This window comes from Lethenteron reissneri, chromosome 32 (genome assembly GCF_015708825.2).
Source record: "Lethenteron reissneri isolate LAM-NWPU_2019-01 chromosome 32, ASM1570882v1, whole genome shotgun sequence".
NCBI lineage: Eukaryota > Metazoa > Chordata > Hyperoartia > Petromyzontiformes > Petromyzontidae > Lethenteron > Lethenteron reissneri.
Window position 1 is genome coordinate 9,092,640 of NC_083810.1, and position 26,986 is coordinate 9,119,625.

Sequence of the window (26,986 nt, forward strand, 5' to 3'; positions counted from 1 at the left end):
TGACCCCATCTTTTTGGGTACACCTTTGGAATGTGCATCTCGACTGCACGGTTTTGGTTGCACAAGCCAGGGCTACTTCAGCCCGGTCTCATGATTCCGGTCACAGGACATGAGGAAATATCCTCATAGCCCCTGGGATTCCATGAAGTGGCTCCAAAAGTATTTCCTTAAATATAGGGATATGAACACAAACAGGAGACAACGTTTAAGACCTTTAACCATCTACTTTCCCTTCTTCATCACATGGGCGACCCAGCCTTTATTCATTCGCTGTGCGATGGCCTTATTTTATTATAAAGTCTCATTTGTGCAATTTGTGTATGCTCCAACGGTCTCTATATGTCTGAGCATGCGTATGTGCGGAACAGTGGCGCAGTGGTTAGCGTGCTGCAACATGAACCAAGCGACTTGGTTCAGTTCTCAGCCGCAGCTAGCACGGCTTGAGAGTGGTAGCGGTGCTGATCCTGGACCTTCCCCAGGTCGACTTCGCATTCAAATAGCACGACTCAAGAGCTCAGTCCGACAATATAAGGCCCGACGATTCCTGCAGCTCGTTTATTCCAACAGCAGGCATATGTACAGTGCAGGGTGTTGCGAACTTAACAAAACGTTAATCAGAAAATAACAACCGGATACAGCGATGCAGACCATGGAATTCCGGTCCATGTAATGTTGCGTGACGAGTTATAAATTAGCATCTTGATCATCCCAGATCCTTGATTTGACGAGGGCGCTGAACTTAAAACGGCAGTCAAGTTACTCAAACCAGGCATTCGGGACAGTGAATGCTTCCGTAACTAAACCAGGGTTTGTATGAGACATCAAGTGATGAAGGCTGAGATTAGATCGTAACAAGTGTAAAACAAAAGGCTGAAGGAAAGCTCAAGACACGAGTTGAAAGCGGGGCTGAAGGAGGCTTCAATTCACAAGAGATTAAATCAGTCGTAAGTGAACGTGCAACAAAACCAAAAGCGCTCTTGTAGATATGTACCCAAGTTAATGATAGTTATATATATTTGAAAAAAATTATGTTCCTGCGTGCCTCCAGAGCACTTGAGTGGCATCAAAGTGCCATCATCATCCCCATGTGTTTGAACGCTTCCATGCAGTGGCATCACTCAGGCGTGCTATGGCAGCACGCGTGGCCGTAACTTTGAAGTCGATTTTCTCTTTAACGAATCCTCACTCGTGTCCGACGATCAGGACCACAAAGCCTCGGAAATCATACACAAGCACTACCCATATTTTAGGGTGGAGTCGTCTTTTGAGAAACTTGATGCAGTAATTTTGCTGTGACGGTTCCAACTGAAGACGGAAGCTTGTGTTGCCTCCGAAACGTCGTGATTTCATTTATTTGTTTTTTTAACCTACGTGACTTCACTGAAAAAGCCAAAGAGTATGGATCCTTGCAGTCACGAAAACTTCAAATCTAGAAAGGATGAAGCAAAGGTTTCGCGAGGATGCATTTCTAAGACTGGCCTAGCGCTATCCACCGACCAAGCCTGGCTTAAACTCGAATTGGTGCGACAGACTGTGGGATGACCAAGAGCTTTACACTTTCTGGCCTTCGGCCTCTACGCAGCGCGACTCGCCACGACGCGCATTTTGGCAAGCTCGCGGATGGCTCACACCACCGCCTTACTCTAAAGCCCCAACGGTGCACGCGCGAGGAGATGACGCATGGATGAACCACACCTCGCCCCCCCCCCGCTCGAGCCGTCATCACCTCCTGGGGAACCCGCGAGTTTGGTTCGATAAAAAAAATCGTGCAACTCCTCGACCGGGACCGCCAGTGATGGGCAGAGACTCGATGGTGCTAGTGGTAACTCACGTGGTTGTGCGATGCTGGAACGTTACACGCTGGGCGTGAATTGCCGGCCAAAAAGTTTGGTGGCCTGGCCCGGCTTGCGAAGGAGTGTCTTTCCGTTTCACCTCTTTCTGTGCAACCCTTTCCTCTTCCCCAATTTCTGTTCACGAAAATATAAGCAGAACTGCATTCTGTCTCCATATTATAATGCTTGTTTACCCAGGAGGGCCTCATCTATGGCTCACGACTCTTTTTCAGGACACAATCTTGCCAAGTTTTCGCAGTGACAGACAATGATTGCTATGATCCCAAGTGAGGTGTCATTTTTAAAACTTGGGTCACAACGCTGGCACAGAATGAAACGTCATTCGCAAGAGTATGCCAGAGATATTTCTAACGTCCACTGCGAGGCAGTATATTTACGGTGAATGCACACCGCAGCAATAACCAGGACGGCCACTGAATTCGAACTGGAACCCCTGCAACGAGAGGTCAACATACTAACGGTAAGCCGTGTCACCGGCCTGATATATAAATATAGGTAAATAAACCGGTCCAGCGTTTACTTGCTTAAATACATTTTGCTTGATATTGGTCTTGGGAGCCAATTGGCTTAAGGATTTCAAAAAAGAGGTTTTATTTACATGTGGAAACAGAACGGATTTCTGCTTATGTTTGCTTTTACCCATAATGTTACACAACAACGCACGGTGGAGTTAGCGAGTGATCACTCCATTGCCGCTCCTTCCGTTCACCTCTGAAGCGAACCACAGGGACTGTGAATGAACAAGGCACAGGTTGACTCACATACACCGATAAATAGCGCGTCCGCTTGCGAGACTTCGCGAGAGCAGAGAGGATTCAACAACACTAATATGCACTTGTGGTAAAATAAACGGCATGCATTAAACATTAATAAAACATCGTTTGGCAGGCAGTATCAATAAATACTGAATTATTCTTTTTAGCTTTAAAGAAAAGAAAATAATACTTTTTGTAATTAAATATTATGACTCGGCTGTCAGCGCAAAGCGCAATGCATACGTTGAGAGCCTTTGTGATCTTCAAGTCATCGCAAATGTAAGTACAACAGACATCATCACTTATAAACGGGTGACAACGTCTGAGATTCAGGTGAGAGAACATCTGGGCTCTCATAGTTGGTGAACCCATTTCATGGCAACTTTGCTTTTTTTCCCCCCATTTGGGAGATCAGAGCGATTTAAAATCAATAAAGATAAACAGTATGGCAGCTGTAGCACATACACACATGCCAAGGAAGGAACCACCGAGTGTCTGTGTGTGTAAATACAGCAAAAATACGTTTGTGATGAGAATGGATGATGAGCTGTCGAGGTTTCCTTTTGGTTCTGTCAAGACCAAACGAGGAGAGGTCCCTCCCCTGTGCACAACAGCAAGGGGTGAGTGCGATGACACGGCAGCGAGCTTGACAGCAACCATCGACTCGTCAACTTCACCAAAAACTTGACCGCTAGCTAAAGCGCCAACATCGTACGACCGAAACCACCTGTAGAATGTGGGGCAGGCAGAGGTCGCAAACGGGTTTTTATTCCTTACCCGTACCCAGCCGCACCAGGGTTGCAAACGGGTACCCGTACCCGGCCGGGTAGGGTAGCCGGGTATCGGGTACCCTATTGCGACCTCTGGGGGCAGAGCATCTGTAGAATGGAGGGAGAGGGGTATGTGGAATAAAAACGTCCACTTCAGCTCACGTGGCCATGTTAATGACGCGTGCGACATTTTGAGTCGCCCGGTGGGCCCACTTAGCCCCTGCTCTTCCCAGAAGCAGCACGAGTGGCCCCAGGACGGGAAGCAACAGTGTCCGGCAAACACCATGGCTGGACCAGTTGCAAAGAACGGCCACCGAAAGACCCGTGAGAGGGTGGTCTTCAGCACGAAGTAACTGACGTGTGGACACTGTAAATAGTACGTCCCTAACCCAAGTGACATGCGATACTGTGTATAACCCTAACACAACTCGAGTGTAATGCTATGTACAGCCCTAACCCCAACCCACTGACATGTAATAAGTGTGTAGCCCTAACCCCAACCCATCTGACACGTGATACTGTGTAGAGCCCTAACTCTAACCCAACTGAGGAGTAATGTTGTGCAGAACCCTATAACCAAGTCACATTATGTTGGGCATATCCCTAACCCTAACCCAACTGGCATATAAAGCAGTGCAGAGCCCTAGCCCAAATGACATTTGATCCAGTTTATAGACTGAACTCAACTGATGTCTAATATGGTTTGAAGACTGAATGAACTGGACGCTGCATGTGCTGTATAGCTGTAACCTCTCTCACGTGATGCTGCGTACAGCCCTTGCCGTATCCCACTTGACTTTTGACGATGCTGACAGCCATAACCCAACAGACATGTGATGTGGAGCATACTGTAGTTCCAACCCTAACCCAACTGAAGTGTAATCCTGCATATAGCCCTAACCCAATTACCTGTCACCTTGTGTGTATCTCAAATCCAATTTCATGTGATACTACATATAATCCTAACCCAACGTGTACGGACCTAACCCTCACTCACTGATACAAGATGCTGCGTACACCATGAACCCTACCTCTCAGCCGATCGCTGCCAGATTGTCTCTGCTTGCCGTTATTTTGCATCCCTACAACCGTGGCGGCCGCTTGGGGCGGGGGCGGGACAGGGAGAAGAGAGCGGGCTGCGGGCAGAAGCGTGGCGCTCAAAAAAAACGTCAGCGCTCAGACGGCGAGAAAACAAAACCAAGTAAAACTGTTACATTTTGGCGCGCGAGCTATAATAACGGATTATCGTGTTCTGTAAACGGCGGTGCTGGAAGGTTGCCGCGTTCCAAATCGTCAAAACCGTCGCTCTCCAGAAACCGCAGAGAAGCGGACCTTCAAGCGTCCCCGCCATGACCAAAGCATGCAACGATCCACCGACTCGACGGTTAAAATCGATTCGCGTGCTCCAGACGCACGCATTGAATCGTTTGTGTGAGAATCGACTATTTGCAACTGTCAGAAAATTACATGCAAATTCTACGTTTAGGTACACGGAGTGAATGGAGCAGTAACAAATGGGATGGGAAAAAATAAGAAATACAAACAAGACGGTAAAAATGGAAACAAAAAACAACTGATTGGTTCTTGAATGGAATTAATACCCCAAATCGTGATATTTATCAAAGTGCCAGGTGGGGTGGTGAAATCGTTCCATGCTTAGCTATTACCCTGACTCCTAAGCGCTCTGAATCAACACTTATTCGCACAAAACACGAATCGCTTTGTTCATCGCAGCAACAACCATCACGACAGCCCTTCTAAAAAAACCCTGTTTCTCACTCCCTTCACCCACGACAAAGACGCAGTCCAACCATCGTCTTTCAGCAAAAAAATAAACAACGATCGTGACTGCGGTGGCGGTGACGATGACGATGGTGGCGAGGACGAAACACCGTCTGTAAACGCAGATGGCAACCGTGAGCCATTACGCGGGCGTAGCAAGTGCCGACAGTTACGCGGTGAAGGCGTCACGAGAAGGAGGTTGGTGGCGGTGACGGCGGCACCACTGCGGCCGTCCTCGGCCGCTCAGTAGCAGCCTTCGTTCCACGAGTCGTCTCTAAAAGTGCTGTAGGTTTTGGGTGGCTGCAGGGATCTGCGGGGGGGGGTCGGGAGAAATGAGAGACGGGGAGAGAGGCGGCGATGAGACGGCAAAACTGCGTGCAAAACGCTACTCACCTGCCTGCTAACACCGCACCATCCATGAGTGCTGAAATTGTATTAATCAATTATATATATTTAAAAAAATATTTGCGATGAATCGGCAACCATTTTATAGGGGAGACGCTAGCTATCAGATGTGACCTAGAAAATTCTGGAAACTCACCGCAGGGCACAGCAAACATGACGCGCAATGACGACATCATTTACAGCCCTTGTCATTCCAGTGCAGGATGAAGGCACTTCCTTTGTTATGGGGGCTGTTTGACCATATTTCATCAGCATGGATTGGTGGAGCGGGGTCCTAGGACCAGGTCAGACGTCACTCACCACTGATGTTAGGCTTGGCCGTGAATCAATATGGTTCGCCAGGTTCACAAAGCAGTACACCCACTGCAATAACAATACACTATGGGTACATGGCACTTGCTACTGCTTCATTTGTGCCTCGTAGGTAAATAACCCGGCCGGCACGGGTACGAATCCGGCCGAGGGTTGTGGCAGAGGCTGTTTCACTGTTGGCACACGCTACCAAATTCCCGGCTACAGGCAAGCCGGCAACCTGAGTTAAGTGCCGATGAACAAGTTCTTAAAATGTGCGAGGGAATCAAGAGTAGTACCTGGAGAAAACCCCCCAGAGCAGTAACTCTAAGTGTATATTATCGACTTTCGTGACTACAGGGATTCATATTCTTGGTTCTTTCGGTAAAGTCACGTAGAAGGGAAATAAAAATAAAACAATAAAATTCTCATGACGTTTCGATTGCAACACAAGCAATCATCATCAGGTGTGAAAACCACAGCAAGAAAATTTGAAAAACCGCCACTTTTTTCAAATTTTCTTGCTGTGGTTTTCACACTTGATGATGATTGCTTGTGTTGCAATCGAAACGTCGTGAGAATGTTATTGTTATATTTTTATTATTTTATTATTTCCCTTCTACTTGACTTTACCGAAAGAACCAAGAATACAAAAGACAACTGTTAACCACCACAACTCTGACCCGATGGCATCATTAATCCCATTAAATGCATTGCTAGAAGGTATTTTGAGCCTCGCGTATGGAAACTGCTAATGCAAATTACATGCAAGCTACATGCTGAATGTCATTCCATTAATATATTCTATCAACAGACTAATCGACTATTCCCGGTCAGCGAACAGCTGCAAAGTTCCCGCACGCACAGCCACTCGCCCGTCACGCGGACGATACCTGCGTACGGGCTGCGCCAGCCTGCTTCGGGATGCACCGCTTCCCGGCGCGCCGAGCCGTGGCAGCCCGCTCCTTACGCCCGCACCGGTCCCAGGGCCCGCCGGCGCCGGCCGAGCCGGCCCGGGTCCCGCGCCGGTTCCCAGCGCCGAGGGAGAGCAGCCGGAGGCCGAAGAGGAGGACGGGGAAGAAGCGGCGGCGCCGGAGGCGGACATCGAACCGGGGCTTTGTCGTCCCGCGATGGGGATACCGCTGGCCCCGCCGGGGCTGTGCCTGCCGCCGGTCGTCGGCACGAGCCTTCCTGTGCCGCCGGCCGGGGCGCTGGAGTGCCGTCCCGGCGCCGGCACGGAGAAGGCGAGCGAGCCGTACGACGGCGGTGTTGACAGCCGACTGGCACCAGGGAGAGTGGCACCGGTGGCGGGGAAGGAGGAGGAGGAGGGGGTTGGGAGCGTGCCGGATGAGCCAAGTGACGTGGGCGGTTTGAGCTGCCGTGCCATGGGGCTCACGGGGATGCCGCAGCCGGATGGCGGGCGCAGTCGGCTCGAGGATGGAGCTGTGGGGGTGGGACGAGGGGCAACTGGCTAAGTTCTACCGTCCCTCAGAATTTGGTTATTGTAAAATACAGTGTGTGGAAATATTGTCTTGAAAATAGTCTGAAAATTCAAGCGGTATTTTACCGTTTGCATCACGATATTTTCGTACCATTAAAATTATGTGAAGGTTTTTAAATGGCCTCCTTTTCTGCACAAGGGCCAGATATTTTACATGCGTTCCAAAATAATGTTTGTCGTACATCCATCAAACAAGAACATTACATTATTCGAGATAACAAAATGCTAAATTTGGTTATACAAAACTAATTTCACTTAACGTTTTAGCAACTGGTCTAACACTACCAACAAACTACACTTGAGAATCCAGTTTAATCGCGCGTGTCTAAAACCTGGATTCAAACCCTGCGTCACCGCATCAGCGCCACGCTCACCGCCTTGCGGTTGCCGCAGCCCGGACGGACGCAGGGAGGCCACCGCTCCCGGGAGTTGCAGATTCGACTCGAGGCTACGGCTGCTGCGGACGCCCAGGGCCGTGCCGTCGATGGCCGTGGAGCCAGCAGAGGGCGGGCGGAACAAGTTGGGTAAGCTCCCTCTCATCCTCTCTGGAGGCCACGCACACAGAGCCCACCGGACACACGTCAATTGTGAGAAGAATCAGAATCAGCAGTTTGTGTCCCTAGTAGCTATCGAGTGCACAGGTGCTTCAAATGTAACAGACTTGAGGAGCCAAGGTCTGAGGCCACAAAGAGGAGGGAACATTAGACAGGGGAGGGCCCCATTGCCAACTATGCTACACCACTTTCTACTGTCACCACCATCATCATCATCTGTATATTTTATGTCAAACTGTGAAATGACAAATCTCAACAATACAACAAAAGGTAGTAAAAACTTCCAAAGGTAAGAAACAACAAAACCAAATGCAAGCAACCGAAACCACTCGATTGCCGAATTGGCCTTTAAGCGAGTGAGCAATCGAGCACGCTCGCACCACTATCCCTCACCGTCATCGTGCGCCTGCCGGTGCTGCACCAGCTCCAGCACCGGCGCATGCTGACCGGGCAGCGAAAGCTTCGCCGCGCCAGCGCTGCCCGTACCCGCCCGCAAACGCCGACAGCTGCGCCAGCTGAGCCAGCTGCGCCAGCTGCGCCGACTGCGGCGCCGCCGCTCCCGCCGGCGACACCCTCCCGCCGGGCTCAGTGGGGCAAGGTGAGCGCGAGCGCGGCGACGCCACGCGCCGCTGCTGCCGTTGCTGCTGCTGCCGTTGCTGCTGCTGCTGCTGCCGGACAGCGGGAGACGGTGCCAGGCGGCGCACGAGGAGCTCGCGCGACGCCGCCGCCATCGGGCGCGACAAGCGGCGGTCCCGGTGCGAGACGACGTAGCCCTCGTCCTCTTCCTCCTCCTCCTCATCGTCGCCCTCCTCCACCTCGTCGTCGCCGGCAGCGTACTCGCCATCGTGCTCACCGGCGCCGTGCCGGGGCTCGTCGCGGTCCAGCTCCTGGTCGCTGGAGGCGAGGCTGTACCCGCGCAGCGACTGCGCCGACGACGCACCAGAGCTCCGGCGGGAGGCGCTAGCGGACGCCTCCTGGCGCAGGTCTGGGCGACGCGCAGGGGGGAAGGGGGCGAGGGTGGGCGTAGTCTGTGAGCGTCGTTTGTTGAGAGAATAGAGCAAGGAGAGCCCTGGGCCGGTTTAAACGTTCTTAGTCTCATCAGTAAGTAGAGTAAGGCCTGACCTGTGAGCACATTTTTTTTCCAGTAAAATCTTCGGATATTGAAGGTAACTATTCTGAATTATAATGATGTAACGAGCAGTCTTTTCTATGCACGGGGCGTTTTTTTCCTATCACCTACAATTGATAGAATTTGCATCGTGTGAGTGCCCTCAAGCCCCTTTCAGCTTGTTCGCCTTGTACCGGCCGGTCAGTCGCATGGATTGCACTGCTGCAACCCATGTGAGTGACCACGCGACATTGCCACGGATCACAAAAGCACAGTGAACATCCTCATACCCATTCCAAAGGTCGTACATCGTTCATAGCTCAACATCAACACGATAGGTTCCCAATTCCATGCGATCACAATGGTCCCTTTATTGTAAAAAATAAACCTCAAGTGCTGCGACTGAACGGCTCATGGACAAACGACGTTTCTTATATGTACACGTACGGCCCTATTGTTGTCAATCCACTTGTGGATGATGAACTACCCACGCCATGCAGACCATAGGGGTTATTTGACCAGACTGGTAAACATGGGTTTTTGAAGGCCTTGAGCATATATGTGGAAGCATAGAAGCACAGTAGAGCAATGGATTTTTGTTGCTGCACTGCTTCCTGCTTTGTACAACATATGTATGGCCCCGCAGCCAGCTATATCAACCTGGCATGCATACTGGTCACCCATCTAAGCACTATCCGCACCCAAACTTGCTTGGTTTCTGATATCTGATGTCAGGTGCATTATGTTGGTAATTGGTGAAGTTTCTTATCGATAACGATTGTATTTGCTGGCTGTTAAACAGACCCACGCCTATAGTTTAATTCATTATATCTACTACCTACAATAATGGTAATATTTTTTTATCGTGTGCCATACACGACCGCTTTACATCTCATCTCAAACATTGGAAGGGGCACCCCCAGTAGCAGCTGCCCCTGTAAAGCACACTCAGCACCTGGCCTACGAATGGACACAATCTACCAGTAGGGGTCGATGATTGCAAGGATGCATAATCCTCGGAGCTATTTTGTGGGTACGTTTTGAATTTGCCAAAATGTGGACCGTGACGCCGGCACACAACGGCCAACTCTTGCGAACAGCGTCAGGGGATCTACTTTAACGTCCAGTGCGAAGCGGACGGCGACAATGAAGAGGTATTATCGATCAGGGCAGCCGCTGGATTCCAACAACCGTGAACGTCTGCAACAAGCGATGAAGGCACTACCGCTGGGCTGTGGGCATCTGTGAAAAAGAGCCGCATAGCTCATGGGATTCTTCTAGCATAAATTAATATTCAGATTTTGAGCGCACAAGAACAGGGCACGCCACTCACTCTCCTCCTGCATGCGTGCGAGGATCTGAACGTCCGTCACATCCTGAAGCTTGTAGGCGCCCGCGCTGAAGTCGTCGTCTCTGTCCCCGCCGACGCAGCCGATGATGTCGTCGTCGTCGCTCTCCGTCTCCATGGACTGCGAGAGCGACACGTAGACGGAGGGCTCGCTCACGCGGCTGCCCGGCTCGCTCACGCGGCTGCCCGGCACGCTGGGCTCGCTGTCGGCCGACGACGAGGGATGGGGAGAGAGGGGCGAGCAAGCGCCGCTGCCCCCGGCGGCGCCTAAGGGGGGAGGTGGGGCAGAAGAGATGCTCCAGTGTGATGGCGCCGTTGGCGGTCGCGACGTGCGCGCCGCAGCTCTGCGGTGACGAATTCGCGAACCCGCTTAGGGACGTCACGAATCACTCCCAGCGGGCGAGTTGACGAGTTGCTCCGATTCAGAAGCGCGATTCGCAAGCAACAAAGATAGATCTACGTCGTCTTTACAATTACATTTAAAATAACGATTGTAGTTTATATTACAGCGCCAGTCACACAAACTGCATCTCTGAAAGATGGAGCATCACAAATCACAAACATTAAAAACGGTACGAGGCACATCGCAGACACATAACACGAACCAGGTGGGGCGACAGCAAACACTTAAGCTCCTGACATGATTTGTATGATACATTTGTGTTATTTATTGTAAGTTGTGAGATGTTTGTACATTTTCTTTCACTCTTTTATCTTACATGTAACATCCAATTAAATATTTATTTATTTGCCAGCGTGGTGATCGTCGCACCTCTAGCGGCTATCCGGGGCTTGTGCGAATTCATTGCGTGTGACGTATCTACAAACCGGGATGAATAGAGTCTAACACGCAAAGTTAGACGCGTGCATAGCAAGCGCCAGAACTGATCTTAATGGACGAATCGGCGCACCATTACCCGCTATCACACAAGACGAGCACCGTTTGATTTGTACGCTGCGTCTCATTCAGGTTGGAGGGAGGGGAACCTTCTCCATACTTGGGGCCGAAAAGGACTTTCAAATAACCTTTGGCAGGCGGCCACACGTTAACGCACAGCTCAATCACTCCTCTCACCGCAAGTGGGCCTTGCAGTGCCCGGAGTACACAAACGTGAATATGGAAACAGGGTATTGCCAGGTCGAAAATACTCCCCCCCCCCCGCCTCGAGCACCCGATTAGCGTGGCTAAGATACTTGCAGCGACAGATATATATTGCCGCCTAATACCCGATGAGTGTTGTATGAGGCATGTAGTGACGGATAAAATATTGAACTCTAGTACCAGATTAGTGTGGATAAACATCATTTGCAGGCCGTTTTTAAACTGCCGTAGACCTTATGTGGCCCGCAGGCCATAGGGGATGAACTACTCTCGGCCGCCCGCTCTCGGCGTCCCGTCCGCCACCTCGTGACCCGCGTGGACCCCGGTCCGTACTGACCCGGGTACGGCGAGAACAACGACGGCATCGGGAAGGCGGTCGCACGGCGCTCGTCGCTGTAGGAAACGGGGCTCCCGTACGGGCTGGCGATCGCCTGCTGCTGCTGCTGCTGCTGCTGCCGGTGGCCCAAGAGGGTCAGGGACTCGCGCGCGGCGCTAAGGCTGGTGGCAGCGCCGCCAAGGCTAGCGGCGGTAAGGCCGGCATAGCGCGGCGTGCCATGGCAGGAGGCGCTCGCGTAAGGGTTGCAGACGAAGCTTCGGCGGTTGTTGGCTGAGGTGCGAGGAATGGGAAGAGAGGGAAAGAAAGCAAAGACGTTTGTTAGTGAGGGTGAGAAACAGCAACAGGATTGGGATGTCGGGGGAGGAGGGGGGGGGAAGAGACAGTGATGGGTCGGGTGATGTTAATATTGTTACAGGAGTCGCCGTGGCAATTGGAAACATTCGGAGGAGACCTCTCGCCAACGTCCAAACACTGACCAAAGCAAGACGCGATGGATTGGAAGGCTGTGCAGAGAATTCGGCTCCAGTGTCCTCGTTACGTAAACCACTGTTGTGTGTGTGTGTGCGCGCACGAGCACAGGGGATGCTACGCACACAGCTGCACTCAATTTAAACAGCTTTGAAACGTGATCAAAGCAGGATATATTCATAAAAACGAAATTAAGCACGACTCGTGTATACACACACACTTAACGATCGCCCTTTCAGTTTTGATTAGACTATTGAGACAAATGCTGCCTGTGGTTTGCGTACTTGCGCTATGAACCCGTGTTTGATATCCGGTATGTGATCCGGTACTGGATCTTTCTCCCCCACCCCCACCACCCTTTTCACCATGCTGCTCAGTGGGATGGTAACAGCAGGCAGCATGGGCACATAATACAGTACAATAAAAGATGATGCTGCACTACTCACTTCTGCCCAGAAGGTAGCCACAGCCTACGACACAGTTTTTATACATGGTGCTTGCCCATCAAAGCACTATCCAGGTTCGAACCTGCTTAGCTTCCTATATCTGATAAGAACAGGTGCATTCTGGGTGATTTTGTCATCGGGTTCTCTACAAAGCATGCGCAGAAGGAGAGACGATTCCATATTCTTTCAGTTTAGATGTCACAAGTGCTGTTGGCAAACACCTATTTTGGCCGACACTGCCGCACGTAGGGACAATGTGACCAGCCCACTGCATCTATAAAAACACACGGCGCACTGTAAGTTTGAGCAACGTTACTCTTCCCCCCCCCACCACCCACCACCGCCTTTGGCCTGTTTACAACTTTCCAGAGCGTTAACCAAAAAAAACAAGAACCAAAACAACTGGGCGCTGGATACATATCTCGGCTGTGTGGCACATGTCAGAGGGCTGTATGTCTGACACGTGGACCCGGACCCCGTGTCTTCCTTTCACAGAAGACACAACACAAAAACATCGAGCGCTGACTCTCTGATATTAAACACGAGTAGGCAGCGCATCCTCGTCTCGTTGTGCCGCTGCCTTTATGAGGCAGAGAAGCTTGAAGGTCTTCGCGACTCAACTATTTCGTTTTATTTTACCAGGTAAGGTCCACCGAGCTGTATAGCTCTTTTTCAGAAGCGACCTGGCCACAAATGATAGATCAACAAAGTGGCTTAAAAGGTGGAATTTTATAGCAGCCGAGTGCTCTAAACGCATATGTCTAAATGTGGAGGGAAAAGCCAGAAGACCTGGAGAAAAATCCACACGACCACGGGGAGAACACGCAAACTCCAAATATACAGGCACCAGGGTTGGGATCGAACCCACGACCTTCTGTATACCAGGCAAAGTAGTTAACATCTCGCCACCGCATCACTCAGAGATGTGAGAAACTCTATTGGATAGGGGCACCCGTACCAACCAGGTAATCTTTGAGAGGTGAGACAAAATGGTTCACTTCATTATTCCACACTGACCAACTTGGTGAAGAATGACCGTTCTACAGCCAGGGTAGCTTGGCACGAAGGCTGTTGTACCATTCTGCGAGAGATCCAAACAAACTGTCCATCTCGTGATGTGACAGCGACAGGATAAGTGGCACAAAATAGTAGACAAAAGACAGATGTGTTTTAAAAAAAAGACAAAAACTTAAGTTTCTGCAGTCAATATAATAAGTATTCTTTGGGTCTTTTGGTAAAGTCACTAGATCTAAACGTCGTAGGTTTTGTTATTTTTTAATTTTCTTTGAACCTATCTACGTAACTTTACCGAAAGACCCAAAGAATGTGAATTCTTGCAGTCACGAAAGCTTGAAGTCAAGATTCAACACTTTTTTTGTAGGGCCACGTAATAATCCGGTCAAATTTGTGTCGTAAGACCCCCCCTCCCACCATCCAACATATTAAAACAAATTAAATTGTCTTCAGTTTACATGCTATCCTGATACAGGCTAGTATAATCATAACTAATTATAATACATCATGCATGTCAATAATTGGCCCACGCGAATTAGAATCAAATTAGAATACATGAATTTGTAATGTTTCATAGTTTAAATATAATTTGTTGTTCCTGTGATGTTATACCTATTTAAAAAGCCGGGTCAGGTGACATGGCTATTCTAACTTCCTGGACTTTGTCCTGAAAATGCTGAGCACAGTCTCAAGTAAAACATTGTATGTAATTTCTTCACTTAATTGTTAGAATTGTCCTTCAACGTACCGGTGAGCTGAAGCAATAATAATTTGCCGCGTTAAATGCTTGTACACGTGACGATTTTATTTGTTCGGCTATGTCGGCAAGTGAAGCGTCTTACGATGCAAATTAGGGCAGATCATTAAGTGGCCTAATCCTTAAATCAAATTATGAGTGAACATTTTTTTAAATTAAGAGCCACCAGAACCACAGGCGAGCGACTCGCCGACAAAAGGCTGACACACATGGCCACCGGCCACCGTCACTCCCCTCTCCAAAGACAAAGATCCATCCCCCCCCCCATAGCCTTCACAGACTGTTGGGGCAAGTGCTGTTAAGTGAGCACTCCCCGGACACACGCACAGGCAGACATCGTCTCCGTTAACTGTCTACTCCAAGAACAGCTGCTGCACCCCTGCTCTGCTGGCTGACGATGAGTCACGTACACGGAACAAAGGCACTCGAACAACGCGGGGTCACAAGTCCGACAACCATAAGAGCAGCGGGCGCGGTTTATTGACCTGAGCAAATGCACGATGGGGCGGGTGGGCAGCTCACTGGTGAGGCACGCTCTTTTGTGAAGGAGCCGTTTGTTTTTATTCCGGGGGACAAAGCCGGGCGTGGTTGGCGAACTCATCTCCGATCCAGCGTTTCGGGGGAGGCAAGACTTGGCAGATCGCTCTGAGATCGGTGAAATTCCGCCATGGCCAGGGAGATGGGCAGCACAGCAAGTGGGATCGTGAATCCATCTGTATGGACTTCACAGGGTGGTGTCGTCGTCCCCCCGCCCCCCGGAACAAACTCTACTCAAAAGCGGAAATAGGCAAACGTGCCCAATACGAGTGGAGAGAGTGTTTCGAGACTCGGTGAGTGAAGCTTTCCAGGATAAAATAAAGGCCCGTTATTCCTAAAGTATTACAACTCATGCGATATTCACAACAGCACCAGCAGGGGGGCGGGGAGGGGGGGATGTCGTCATGCCGACAGGATGAATTCCTTCCCAAAATGCACAAGGGTCAAGAGTCACGGGTCGCGGGAGAGATGAGCTCATTTGTTGACAGAGCTCAGGGTTGGGTCTCGTGGGGGGGGGGGTGCGGTTGTGTGGTAGTTAGGGGAGGGAGGATGGCGCATGACCACGTTAACGATTCACCTCTCACCCAGTTCAGGAATCGCTCTCTCGTCTCGTTTGTAGTGTCCCGATGATTTTGCACTTCAAGTCCTGTCTGCCCCGTGTGCACCGTCTCGTTTGTTCCAATGTGTCTCGTTTGTTCCAATTCGTCTCGTCTCCTTTGTTGTATCTCCTTTAGAGCCTCTTTCTCATTTATTTGGGCGGCTTCGTATTGCCTTTGTACTCTTCTGTCTGTATTATCATGCCTCTCATTCTGTCTCATCCTGTCCCGTGTATATGGTATTTCTCATATGTACTGTCTCATGTCTACTGTCTCAAAAGTAAATCGGTCTTCGGTGCAGTGTTTCTCATTTTTACAGTACATCTCATCTATGCTCTCTCGTCTTAACCATCAGTCTCTTCTGTCTTGGATATTGTCTGTACTGCCTGTTACATCTGTACTGCCTTGTTTGTTCTATCTCAATATGTCTGCTTTGCTATGTCTCGTTAATACTGTCTTTCTCATCACCGCTGGTCTGTCACATTCATATTGCATTTTGTTTGTACCATCATGTCCATACGGTTAACTGTACCTTCCTGCCTCATGTATTCTGCTCCTTTTACACTGTATGTCCCATTTTTACTGTACATCACCTCTGCTGTCTCATCTGCACCATCTTGATTGTACACCGCATCTCTCCTCTGCACCAAATATCACCAGCACCATCCACGTCTCAACTGTAGTCTACGGCATGTCTCTACTGCCTATCACGACGGTTAATATCTCATTCGTTCGTCGCCATGAATCTAAGGGGTACATTTCGCATCAATACTTGACGTAAGAAATAATTATAATCGACGATTCGACAAATCCTAACGTGTCTAGTGGCCGGAGGTCGTTTACTCTGCCCTTCTGCCGGAGGGGCTCACGCATTCCTACCGCATCGCTTGGCACTGGCAGTGACACGGCACAGCAGCCAGAACACTCTCTCCATACCCTCCCATCCCCCTCCATCCACAGCGAAGGAGCATTTCGGCACAATGTGTACCGCGGCGAGAAGGAAAAATTTAGCCCCATGCCTCTCTGCGTTAAGCCCCATTCGTCAACGTGACTGCAAGGTCTGCCCCATTTCACTCGGATGTGTAATTAGTATCATGATGATAATTAACAGTTTCAGCCAATGTACTTTTATTTGGCCAGTAAATTATCTGTTTGGCTATGAAATTTGGGTATTTAAGTAGAGGTGTGATATTGCAAGTTTTAGAGCGAATGTGTCACGTGGTGTTTTTTAGAAAGATGAACACCATAAAACAAACAGCTCTTATCTTAACTTGAGTCACAGTATCAACATTTACTTGTCCTGTAAATGTTACACCAAAAAGAACAAGTGGTTAGTGACAAGCCTACAAATATATATCAAAGTTAAACCAGAAAATAAACAACAATTTTTTTAAGTGCCATGAGATGCTGTGCAAGTGACTGGGGAACATTGGTGTTAAACACCATCAGTGGTGGTAGGGTGTCAAAATTCATGGGCTCTTAAATAACAGCACTGGCAAACACACCACTAATCAGAAATGTGCCATTGAAACTGAACTATTTTTAATTTTACCAGTTAAGACCGACTGAGCGATATAGTTATTTTTCCGAAGCGGCCTGGCCACAAATGATAGTTCAACGAAGTGGCTTATCATGTGGAAATTCATAATAGCAGCCAAATACAGTACTCTAAACGAATGCTTCTAAATGTGGAGGGGGAAAAAAAAAACGGAGAAAAATTCCACGCGTCTACGGGGAGCGAGACACGCAACCTCCAAATATACAGCTGGCGTCAGGGTCCGCGTCGAACCCACGACCTCCTGCACACCAGGTGAGGGAGATAACATCTCGCCACCGTGGCTGCGAACCAGAAATAGGGAGAGGTGAGCGCGAGCGAAGTAGGCAAGCGCAAGCGAGGCAGGCGAGACTGGCTGGGCCTCACCGAACATGTTGGCGTCGAGCCTCTGTGCGAGCGAGCGCTTGGCGGCCACCATCTGCGGACTCGGGTGGTCCAGGACTTGGCGACTCCACTGCAGTGGACTCAGGGAGGTGTTTCTGGCCTTCACGGGCGACGCGTACAGCCTGAGGGACAGGCGGGTGGGTGGGTGACAACGAAGGAGGTACCAGCGTTGGGACAACCACGACATACATCGATTCATCATCGGCCATGGTCTACCCACTCCTGGATGAAGGCCTCGCCATGCCGTTGCCATCTACCGTGGGCCACCCTGGGTCTTCATCACACTTCCGTGCATGATCTGCTCATGCACACAAGTCAACTTTGAAAAAAATATCCCATCTTTTCAAAATGTACAGTGCGATCTCCAAACACAAGTCAGATCATCTCTTTGCCCTCTCTCTCCCTGCTCTGCAGAAGGGGCAATGCCTGAAACACTGCAATAATGTACAGCTCTTTATCCATCCACTGCATGGAAATTGTTTAAACATACCTCAGTAAGTAAGAGGGACTCTTGAGGTTCAGGACTTGACATTAGCCGTGGTCAGGAATTCAACTCAGGATGCAGAATTCAGAGCGCAGTACGTTTGCCACTGCATCATTAAAATATTTTTTCAGAATCAAAATATGTATTTATACTGGACAAATCCGATGAGCTATAAAGACCTTTTTAATACATTTTCAGTATTTCACAGAAGTCCATAATCATGCTAACGTATACTGTATGTCACATTGCTACTGTGCAGCGATGATGGGGCTATGGGCTATGTTGTATGTCGTGTGACATTTCTCGTATTATATTTCCAACTAATTTTCAATGCAGTGCAACGTCACATATCTTGACTGGCTGTAAACTGAGGGATAGGCAGACATGCAAAACAGGTCGGATTTGTGAACGGCTACAGAAAGCAACACGGTTTTGTCATGCACGCAAATACTGGACTGGGTGGGGGCGATTAATTGATCGGTGCGGATACACGACGGTCGGATATACTGGCAACTTGGTGATTTTGGCAAGAGGCGGTGTGTTCATGCGAAGTGCGCGATTCTGTGGAACGGTGGTGCCAGCTGTGACCGCTTGTGGGGGTGACACGTAGACAACGCCGCGCATTCCGCCAACCCGTGTGCCTTCACCGAGACTTACAACCTCCAGCTGTTAACAATGTGGGCTGCCTTAACCAGCTGGGGGATTTAAACGCCCTCATCGTCTCCGGTTTTTGTGAAAATAATTTATTGCTGACGATCTTCAGACTGTGGGTGCAGTTAAGGCTTTGGCGCTTAGCAACCGGATTTCTTTTCAAACAAAAATATACACGCAGGCCAGACTGAGTTGGAACTATGATTGAAGGAACGCAGGGGTTTGATAAAAAAAAATTTGAGCAACATAAACTGACTAACGTCACGTAACTTTACATGTGTTTACATGTGTTCACTACGTTAGATAAAATGAGTACTAATTTGTCAAATAGCCAGTGGTTATGCTTTGGATATACTCGTCTCTGCCCATAGCAATGTGGAATTTTCACTACAGAGCCAGCAAGGGAAGTGAGCAGATCTGCTTAGAATCGCTTGAGAATGTTTTTTTCGTTTACACATTCGAATGTTTAGCTCTTTAGCTGTACTTATTTAAACACAAGGCCACATCTAATAATAGAATTCTGGTATAAATGGCCTCTTACTTTACTATAAATAAGTCATCCATCTATCGACAGGTATTTATAACACTCACATGCTCGCACACACAAAAACAAATGTACCCCATAGCCATATGGACCATTAGAACAAGTGGTGTTAGCGAGCACACATTAAGGCCAGCATGGTGTCCGAGGTGCTGCACCAGTATCACACCCGGTTGCCTTTGTCTCCCAAATGCTGACGTTTACATACCAGTTAAGGCCGAGTCGACCTATGGGAGGCACAAGACCAGTTTATACATTCGCCACTCACGTTAGGCGCGGTGGCGAGATGTTAACTACCTCGCCGGTATACAGGAGGTCATGGGTTTGATACCGACTCCGATGCCTGTATATTTAAAGTTTGCATGTTCTCCCCGTGGTCGCGTGGATTTTTATACGTGTCCTCCGTTTTTTACTTCCACATTTAGAATCAATGTGTGTTTAGAATATTTGGCTGCTATAAATTTCAACCTAAGCCACTCTCGATTTAAAGCTTTCGTGGACTGCAGGCATTCATCTTCTTGGTTCTTTCGGTAAAGTCACGTAGAAGGGAAATAATAAAATAATAAAAATAAAACATAATAAAATAATTCTCACGACGTTTCGGCCACAACGCAAGCAGAGAACAGCGTCTCCCTGACAGACCTGGTCTTCACCTGAGGACGGCTGCTTGCGTTGTGGCCGAAACGTCGTGAGAATTATTTTATTATGTTTTATTTTTATTATTTTACTATTTCCCTTCTACGTGACTTTACCGAAAGAACCAAGAAGATAAGCCACTCTGTTGATGTATCATATGTGGCCAGGTCGCTTCTGAAAAAACGCTATATAGCTCAGTGAGCCTTACCTGGTTTAAAAAAATTGTTAAGTTTTTAAGTTTAGTTTAGCCGTGGCCGAATCAAACTTAGGTTACCGGGTTCCAACACGTGGAGAGAAACGTTGGATGTAATGCCGAACAGCACGCGGTACAACCCGTAAACAATATCCGACAGCCAATGTGGCATGACCGCGAAAACCTCAGTATTCGTAACACTTCACCTTGACTTTAAATAAAAATCACAATTACCACGGTCTTGTAAACTTGTCATCGCAGAGGAATTTAAATAAGCGTATACTTATTTTCTATGTCAATACACTGCTGAATGAAGGCCTCCCCATGCCATGTCGGTCGTGGGGATTGTTGGACCATGCTTCACCACGCTGGTTAGTGTGGCTTGGTACAGTGTGCCAGGACTGGCTCAGATGCTGCTGTCCACCGAGGTTATCCTTGGCAAGGAAATGAACTCGAAAGAGCGAGTGCGTACAACAGCGTGCTAAACATTCCACCTATGCTTTGACGCAACGCTACATCGTGAAATTCACTCGTTTCACAATGCCAGGAATGAAGAGAAGAGGTTCACAATCTTTTATCTGAAATATTTAAATGGATAAATACCGACAGTTTACATGCATTGAAAGCAAGCAGATTTTGTAACTTCAATTTAACAATGTGTTTGATGTAACCTGCTTAAAGCTCGTGCAATGTCGACTCAACAAGCACCAACATAACATAAAACATGTTCCCAATGGAAGGAATGACAACAACCCTTCCTGCCAACAACTCTTCAAAGCCCATATAAAACGTTGTACATTGTACTGTACAAGATAGTTATGTTTACTCCACTTCTGACACGTTTCAGCAAACAAGGATGTGTCAAATAATCGATTAAAATCCATTGTTATATTCTCATAATATGCCGGGGTTACATTTTGGACATTTTTGGAAAATTGTACCAATGTGAGGGAATTTTTTTTACAAAAAAGCTGATGACTAGAATAATGACCGTCACCCAAGTAATTCGTTTATTGCATCACTGTGGTTGGAGTGGAGGGGGTAAAGTGTAACATGCCTATAAACGACCTTACATGGCATTTCCCCTTGCTACTGTAATGTAAAACCAGCATGAACTAAAAGAAGTTCCAACTAAGACGTATGTATGAATGTTGAACTTCGCATCGTACGTAGCCAACCGTGCTAATCGGAGGTGCGAGGCATGGACAAACTAAACAGAAAAAAGCAGTTCTAAAGAAATGATTTTTCAACGTAGATTTAGAAGCGCATAGCTCCTGTGGCTTCTTAATAATACCGGAAGAGCATTCCAGACGGTCGCAGAAGCACACCTGAAAGAGCGCGTTGCAGTGACCATGTTTGTTTTATATAAATTGGCCACTTGTCTGATTTTGCATCCTTCTCACCAGCTGGAGCACATGTGACCTTTCCTTACCGATCAACGGATCCTTATGGCGGTACCACGGGGTACCAAATAATACAAAATGGCTGAGGCAATTAAATATTTTATTTCTGGGACACTTTTTTCCAGGGGTGTACTTAACTCCGCGACTGGGGTACCAATCAATCCGAAATCAGTGCCAATCCGCGATGTCGAAACGCAGCGAGGACGATTTCGCCGAAACCCTGAACGCTTCGTATGCTCCATAGTGCATCGTGTACAGCTCGTCGAGATGAGTCGATTACCGCATCGCCGACCATCAACAAACTAAGAATGACTGCATCACGGACATTATGCGAGAGCCGGGGTACTATAGGTACACCGGGGTACCGCCATAAGGTTCAACTGCAGGGTGCATCACTCTCTCTTACATTATGCTAGCGGGAAGCATGTTCAGATTCCACAGCTCCCCACCCCATGCCCCACTGCACACACCCCTACCGAATGGCATATACCGATCAACGGTATGATTCTGATTCGAGCTCACGTCATCCACCAGACATATTGCAATGGTAGATAGGATAAACAATTCTGGGCGAGATATGAAGTACTAGCCTTATCGGGGCAAAGGTAAAAATGTGTCAGTGAGTCAAAATAGCTTTTTTGGGTTAGATCGCGTATGTAAAATGTTAATAATATTACTGGTCATGAAAGCATATGTGTCCTCAATTATCGCGATTGGTGGAGCGGTCTGGGAGGAATTGATTAAAGTGCATACATGCAGATGAGCTGCTTATTGTGTAAATGGAGGCCCTTCCCCCAGCAGTGGTACGAGCAAGTAAATTGCAGGGCTACAACCTTTCCCTTGCCCGATGCTAAATGAGCCACTTAATGCAAGGGTACAGTCATCTGCTCTCCTCACCAGCTGTCCTCCTCGCGCTCGCCGCTCAGGCTGGCGAGGTCCTAGCAGTTCCACCTCGTCCAGTGTGAGGTTGCCGATGCTGCCGCTGCTGCTGCTGCCAGCTGCTACCGCCGCCGTCCTCGTCCTCGCTCACGCCCTGCGCCGTCCTTGTGCCAGCAGGAAGAATGGGGGAGTTCTTTCCACCCTGTGGCTGGGCCTTCATCACGAGGCCGTCTCGCAGGACCCGACGGCCCAACTCGGGGCTACCGAAGCGGGGGCTGCTCGTGAAGCCGCCACCAAAACAGTTGTCGGGGTCGGCCTGGACGCAAAGGGGGGGGGGGAGTCGGTTCAAGTCAAACAAACAGAATCGTTCTATTACTTAATACAGTCGAGTCACAGTGATTTCCTGCTCAGATGAGCACTGAAGGCATTGCTTATCTTATGTTTGCAGCCCTGAGCGAGTGGTCGAAACTCCTCATTGCCATAACACAGGAAAGTCTATTATAAGACAAACCACTGTTGACATCCTCACAGTGGTACTGTACTTGTTTTATCGACCCCATAGGGTAATGGGCTAAATCAACCTCAAACCAGGAAGTGAACTTGCAACATTCTGATAAAGGGCCACTCGCTCTCTCGCTCAAACACCAGGCCGGAAATATTTGTTTTAACTCCATCACAACAAGAGCCATAATTACCACGTTACAATCTTGGGCCAGCTTACACAGTCGCGATCAAAGTTCCTACATCTCTGTAGTTGACAGAATTCAACGTAAAACAGTCCGGGTTTATTGAAGAAGATCCAGCACTCACTAATTCACTCCAGTTACTCGTTCACCGGTGGTGAGTCGCCTCTTTATACGACTGCAATGTTTATTGCCCGTGAACTTTACTCGTACTCTGTACAGTTTCGTCTCATCCATACTATGTTCAAGCACCAAACTGCAAGTCAAAATACTTCTTAACCTCTTAACCTAGCCTTGCTCGACTTCCATCGTGTTTTCCAAGCTCTGATAACAGTGTTTAATACAAGAGACGTTAGCCATCAAAGCCAAATTGTCTCCCCAAATCCTAAAATTCCGAACGAGACATCTGTCCCGCATATTCATGGCAAAAGATCAACTGCTTAACTCAAGAGTGGCGGTAATTTTATGCCTGTGACATAGTGCACCTTATGAATTGCATTATCATTAAAAAGGTAAAAAGCTGTAGCCCTGGAATGTCTTGCTCACGCCACTGCCGACAGAAAGAGCCTCAACTCAAACGTCGTCAACAGCGGTGCTGCCCCAACCTTTCTTGTTCCACAGCACCTCACTTTCAAACCATCGTGGGACTCACGCAACATAAATAACCAACACCTCATCAACGATCCAACAGCAGCAGAGGCCCCCCTGGCTTCAACCCTCCCTCGAAGGCAGTGGACGGGCACTCAACCGAATCCGCACGGACCACGGGGCGAAGAAGCGCCCACCTGCATCACAAGTGGAAGTTGAGGGATGACCCCCAAGTAGCATCAACCTGCCCACTAACATCTGTTGCGGGAGGCACTCAAGTACTCCACTCGGCATCTCAGGAAGCCATCGAATGGATCGCCGAACTAGATATCCCATTATAAACATTTCCCCGTCATGCAAAAGAAGACTTTCAAATGAAAACATCGGTCCGACCGATTACATGGATTCGCACCTCCGATGAGCCCGGTTGGCTACGTATGGTGTGAAAGAAGTCCAACATACATAGATGAAATAAAATTACAGTAATGTACACAAAAAAACCCCAATGATCCCCCACACCCCCTTGCAAATGAGAATTTGCGCTTGTCAGCGAGCGGGTGGCAAGGTTCTCTTTCCTTCACAATTCAGTTCTTTCACAATACCAACACCAACACACCGGTTGGAAATCACTGCCCGAGCAAACCCTTCTCTGTTGCTCCTAGAGGGTAATTTGGCCTACTCTTCCATGCCGGCCAAACGTTTCGGAAGAGACTGACCCTTTGTAAAAAACAAAAACTTAAAAGAAGCAACGGCTCCCTTATATTAAATGAAGCGAAACCGAGGAAAGGTCTGCGATGGAACAAAACATGATCGACGATAGCGTTTACAAATCCACGAGGGCTGTAGTGATGTACAATTTTTATTCTTATTCTTAGGTGTTTTCGGTAAAGTCACGTAGGTAAAACATCAAAATTAATAAAATAATAAAATAAAATAAAGATCACGACGTTTCGGAGGCAACACAAGTCTCCGTCATCAGGTGGGACAGTCACAGCCAGATTAGCTGCATCAAGTGAGGCAATGATTCAAGATGTAATCCCTTAAAAGCGAGTCCCACCTGATGACGGAGACTTGTGTTGCCTCCGAAACGTCGTGATCTCTATTTTATTTTATTATTTTATTAATTTTGATGTTTTACCTACGTGACTTTACCGAAAACACCTAAGAATATGATTCCTTGCAGTCACGAAAGCTTCAAGTCTAGAATTAATTTTTATTCTTCACAAGAGACATATGACAACTCGGCCATCGCGGGTGATCACAAGACGGCTTAATGAGCCCCCCACCACTTGCGGTGCTATCACATCATAGCCCCTCTCCCAGCCCAAACAACGTGGTTGGGGTGTTTTATTTGTGTTACAAATTCTGCGCGAGCCACTAACGAATGCCCCGGGAAGCTGTCGCTAACCACAGGCGTGGTGTGTGATGTGTGTGTGTTGCTGCCACACCCCGGGTGAAAACACAAAAAATCTCGCATGACAGGAGAGACGAGAGAGAGAGAAGGCGTTTTAAAGTTTAAGGCGATAGAAGAAGTAACGGTGCACGCTGGCCTCCACTACGAAATAACGGCACCGCGTCCCCTCTCAAACCGCCTCGAGCAATTTGAGGCCACAACCACCACCCTCACAGCTTTGAAGGCATCTCTCGGTGGACATTACAACAACAACGTGTGGTTTTTAGTCACCGCTGAGAGCAAAGTAGCAAGTGTCTCGAGAATTTGAGGCCACAACAACCACCCTCACAGCTTTGAAGGCCCCTCTCGGTTGACATCACAACAACAAAAACAATGTCTGGTTTTAGTTACCGCTGAGAGCAAAATAGCAAGTGCCACGAGCATTTGAGGCCACAACAACCACCCTCACAGCTTTGAAGGCCCCTCTCGGTGGACATTACAACAACAATGTCTGGGTTTAGTCAACGCTGAGAGCAAAGTAGCAAGTGTATCGAGAATTTGAGGCCACAACAACCACCACCCTCACAGCTTTGAAGGCACCTTTCGCTGGACATTACAACAACAACAATGTCTAGTTTTAGTCACCGCTGAGAGCAAAGTAGCAAGTGTCTCGAGAATTTGAGGCCACAACCACCACCCTCACAGCTTTGAAGGCACCTCTCGGTTGACATTACCACAACAACAACAAAAACAATGTCTGGTTTTAGTCACCGCTGAGAGCAAAATAATAAGTGCCACGAGCATTTGAGGCCACGACAACCACCCTCACAGCTTTGAAGGCCCCTCTCGGTGGACATTACAACAACAATGTCTGGTTTTTAGTCACCGCTGAGAGCAAAATAGCAAGTGCCACGATCATTTGAGGCCACGACAACCACCCTCACAGCTTTGAAGGCACCTTTCGCTGAACATTACCACCACAACGTCTAGTTTTAGTCACGGCTGAGAGCTAAATAGCAAGTGCCACCACGACCAGCTGCTGCTGCTGCTGCTGCGGTGGGGTCATCTGTATGAGGGAAGCTCACCCCGCAGGCCAGCCCGGGTTGCCGTGCCCAGCCGTTCCCCGGGCTGGGGTGGGTGCCCGGCAGCTCGCGGAGGGGGCCCTGGGGCGCAGCTTTGGTCGCCTTCGGTCCATGAAGGGGACCCGAGCGACTACGCAGCTGCTCGTTCTGCTGCTCCAGCTTGCGCACCAGCTCCTGTAGCTTCTTCACCTCCAGTTCGGCGCTGATGCCACCGCCACCACCACCGCCAGTTCCACCACCACCAGTTACACCTCCTCCTCCTCCATAACCACCACCGCCAATTCCTCCATAACCACCACCACCGACTCCGCCGCCACCACCAACACCAACTCCACCGCCTCCTCCTCCTCCTCTAAAGCCAGCAGCACCTCCGACGCCACCAAAGACTCCACCAGCGGCCGCGCCTCCACCGCCAACTCCACCACCAACTCCACCGCCGCCGCCTCCTCCTCCTCCAGCCGCGGCCACGTATCCGAGCTCGCCTAACATGTCCAGGGCTGACATTCTTGTCGCCTCAACCAACGTAGCGCCTTCTCGTCTTCCTCCTCCTTACCGACAAAGCGACCCACCGTCGCTCTTAACAGGCGGCGAGACGGCAGCGAGACGACACAAATGATGCGAGAGGAGAGGGCATCTCGCAGCCGCCGCCGCCGCTGCCAGACCGCCTAGCGGACGGACGCCATCTTTTTCTCGGCTCCCTCCTCGTGCCGGTAAACCCCGCCCAGCATCACCGTGTTGCACGGGGCAGGGTGGGTGTCAATCAAACGTGTGGCCACGCCTACCATCGTGTTGCAGGGGGCAGGGTGGGTGTCAATCAAACGTGTGGCCACGCCCATCATCGTGTTGCACGGGCAGGGTGGGTGTCAATCAAACGTGTGGCCACGCCTACC

The 26,986-nt window shown here is 49.1% G+C and overlaps 1 protein-coding gene across 1 annotated transcript; it reads right to left on the reverse strand.

Annotated features, from left to right (window-relative positions):
- Positions 1-537: 537 nt before the first annotated feature.
- Positions 538-26,816, reverse strand: LOC133349981 (SLAIN motif-containing protein 2-like). The gene is given in 11 exon segments (XM_061563897.1): positions 538-5,470; positions 6,750-7,299; positions 7,732-7,902; positions 8,305-8,491; positions 8,493-8,896; positions 10,353-10,634; positions 11,807-12,076; positions 17,546-17,685; positions 22,369-22,399; positions 22,402-22,666; positions 26,100-26,816. Coding segments are annotated over 11 exon segments (2,868 nt in total). The 5' UTR covers positions 26,601-26,816; the 3' UTR covers positions 538-5,403.
- Between the last annotated feature and the right edge of the window lie 170 nt (positions 26,817-26,986).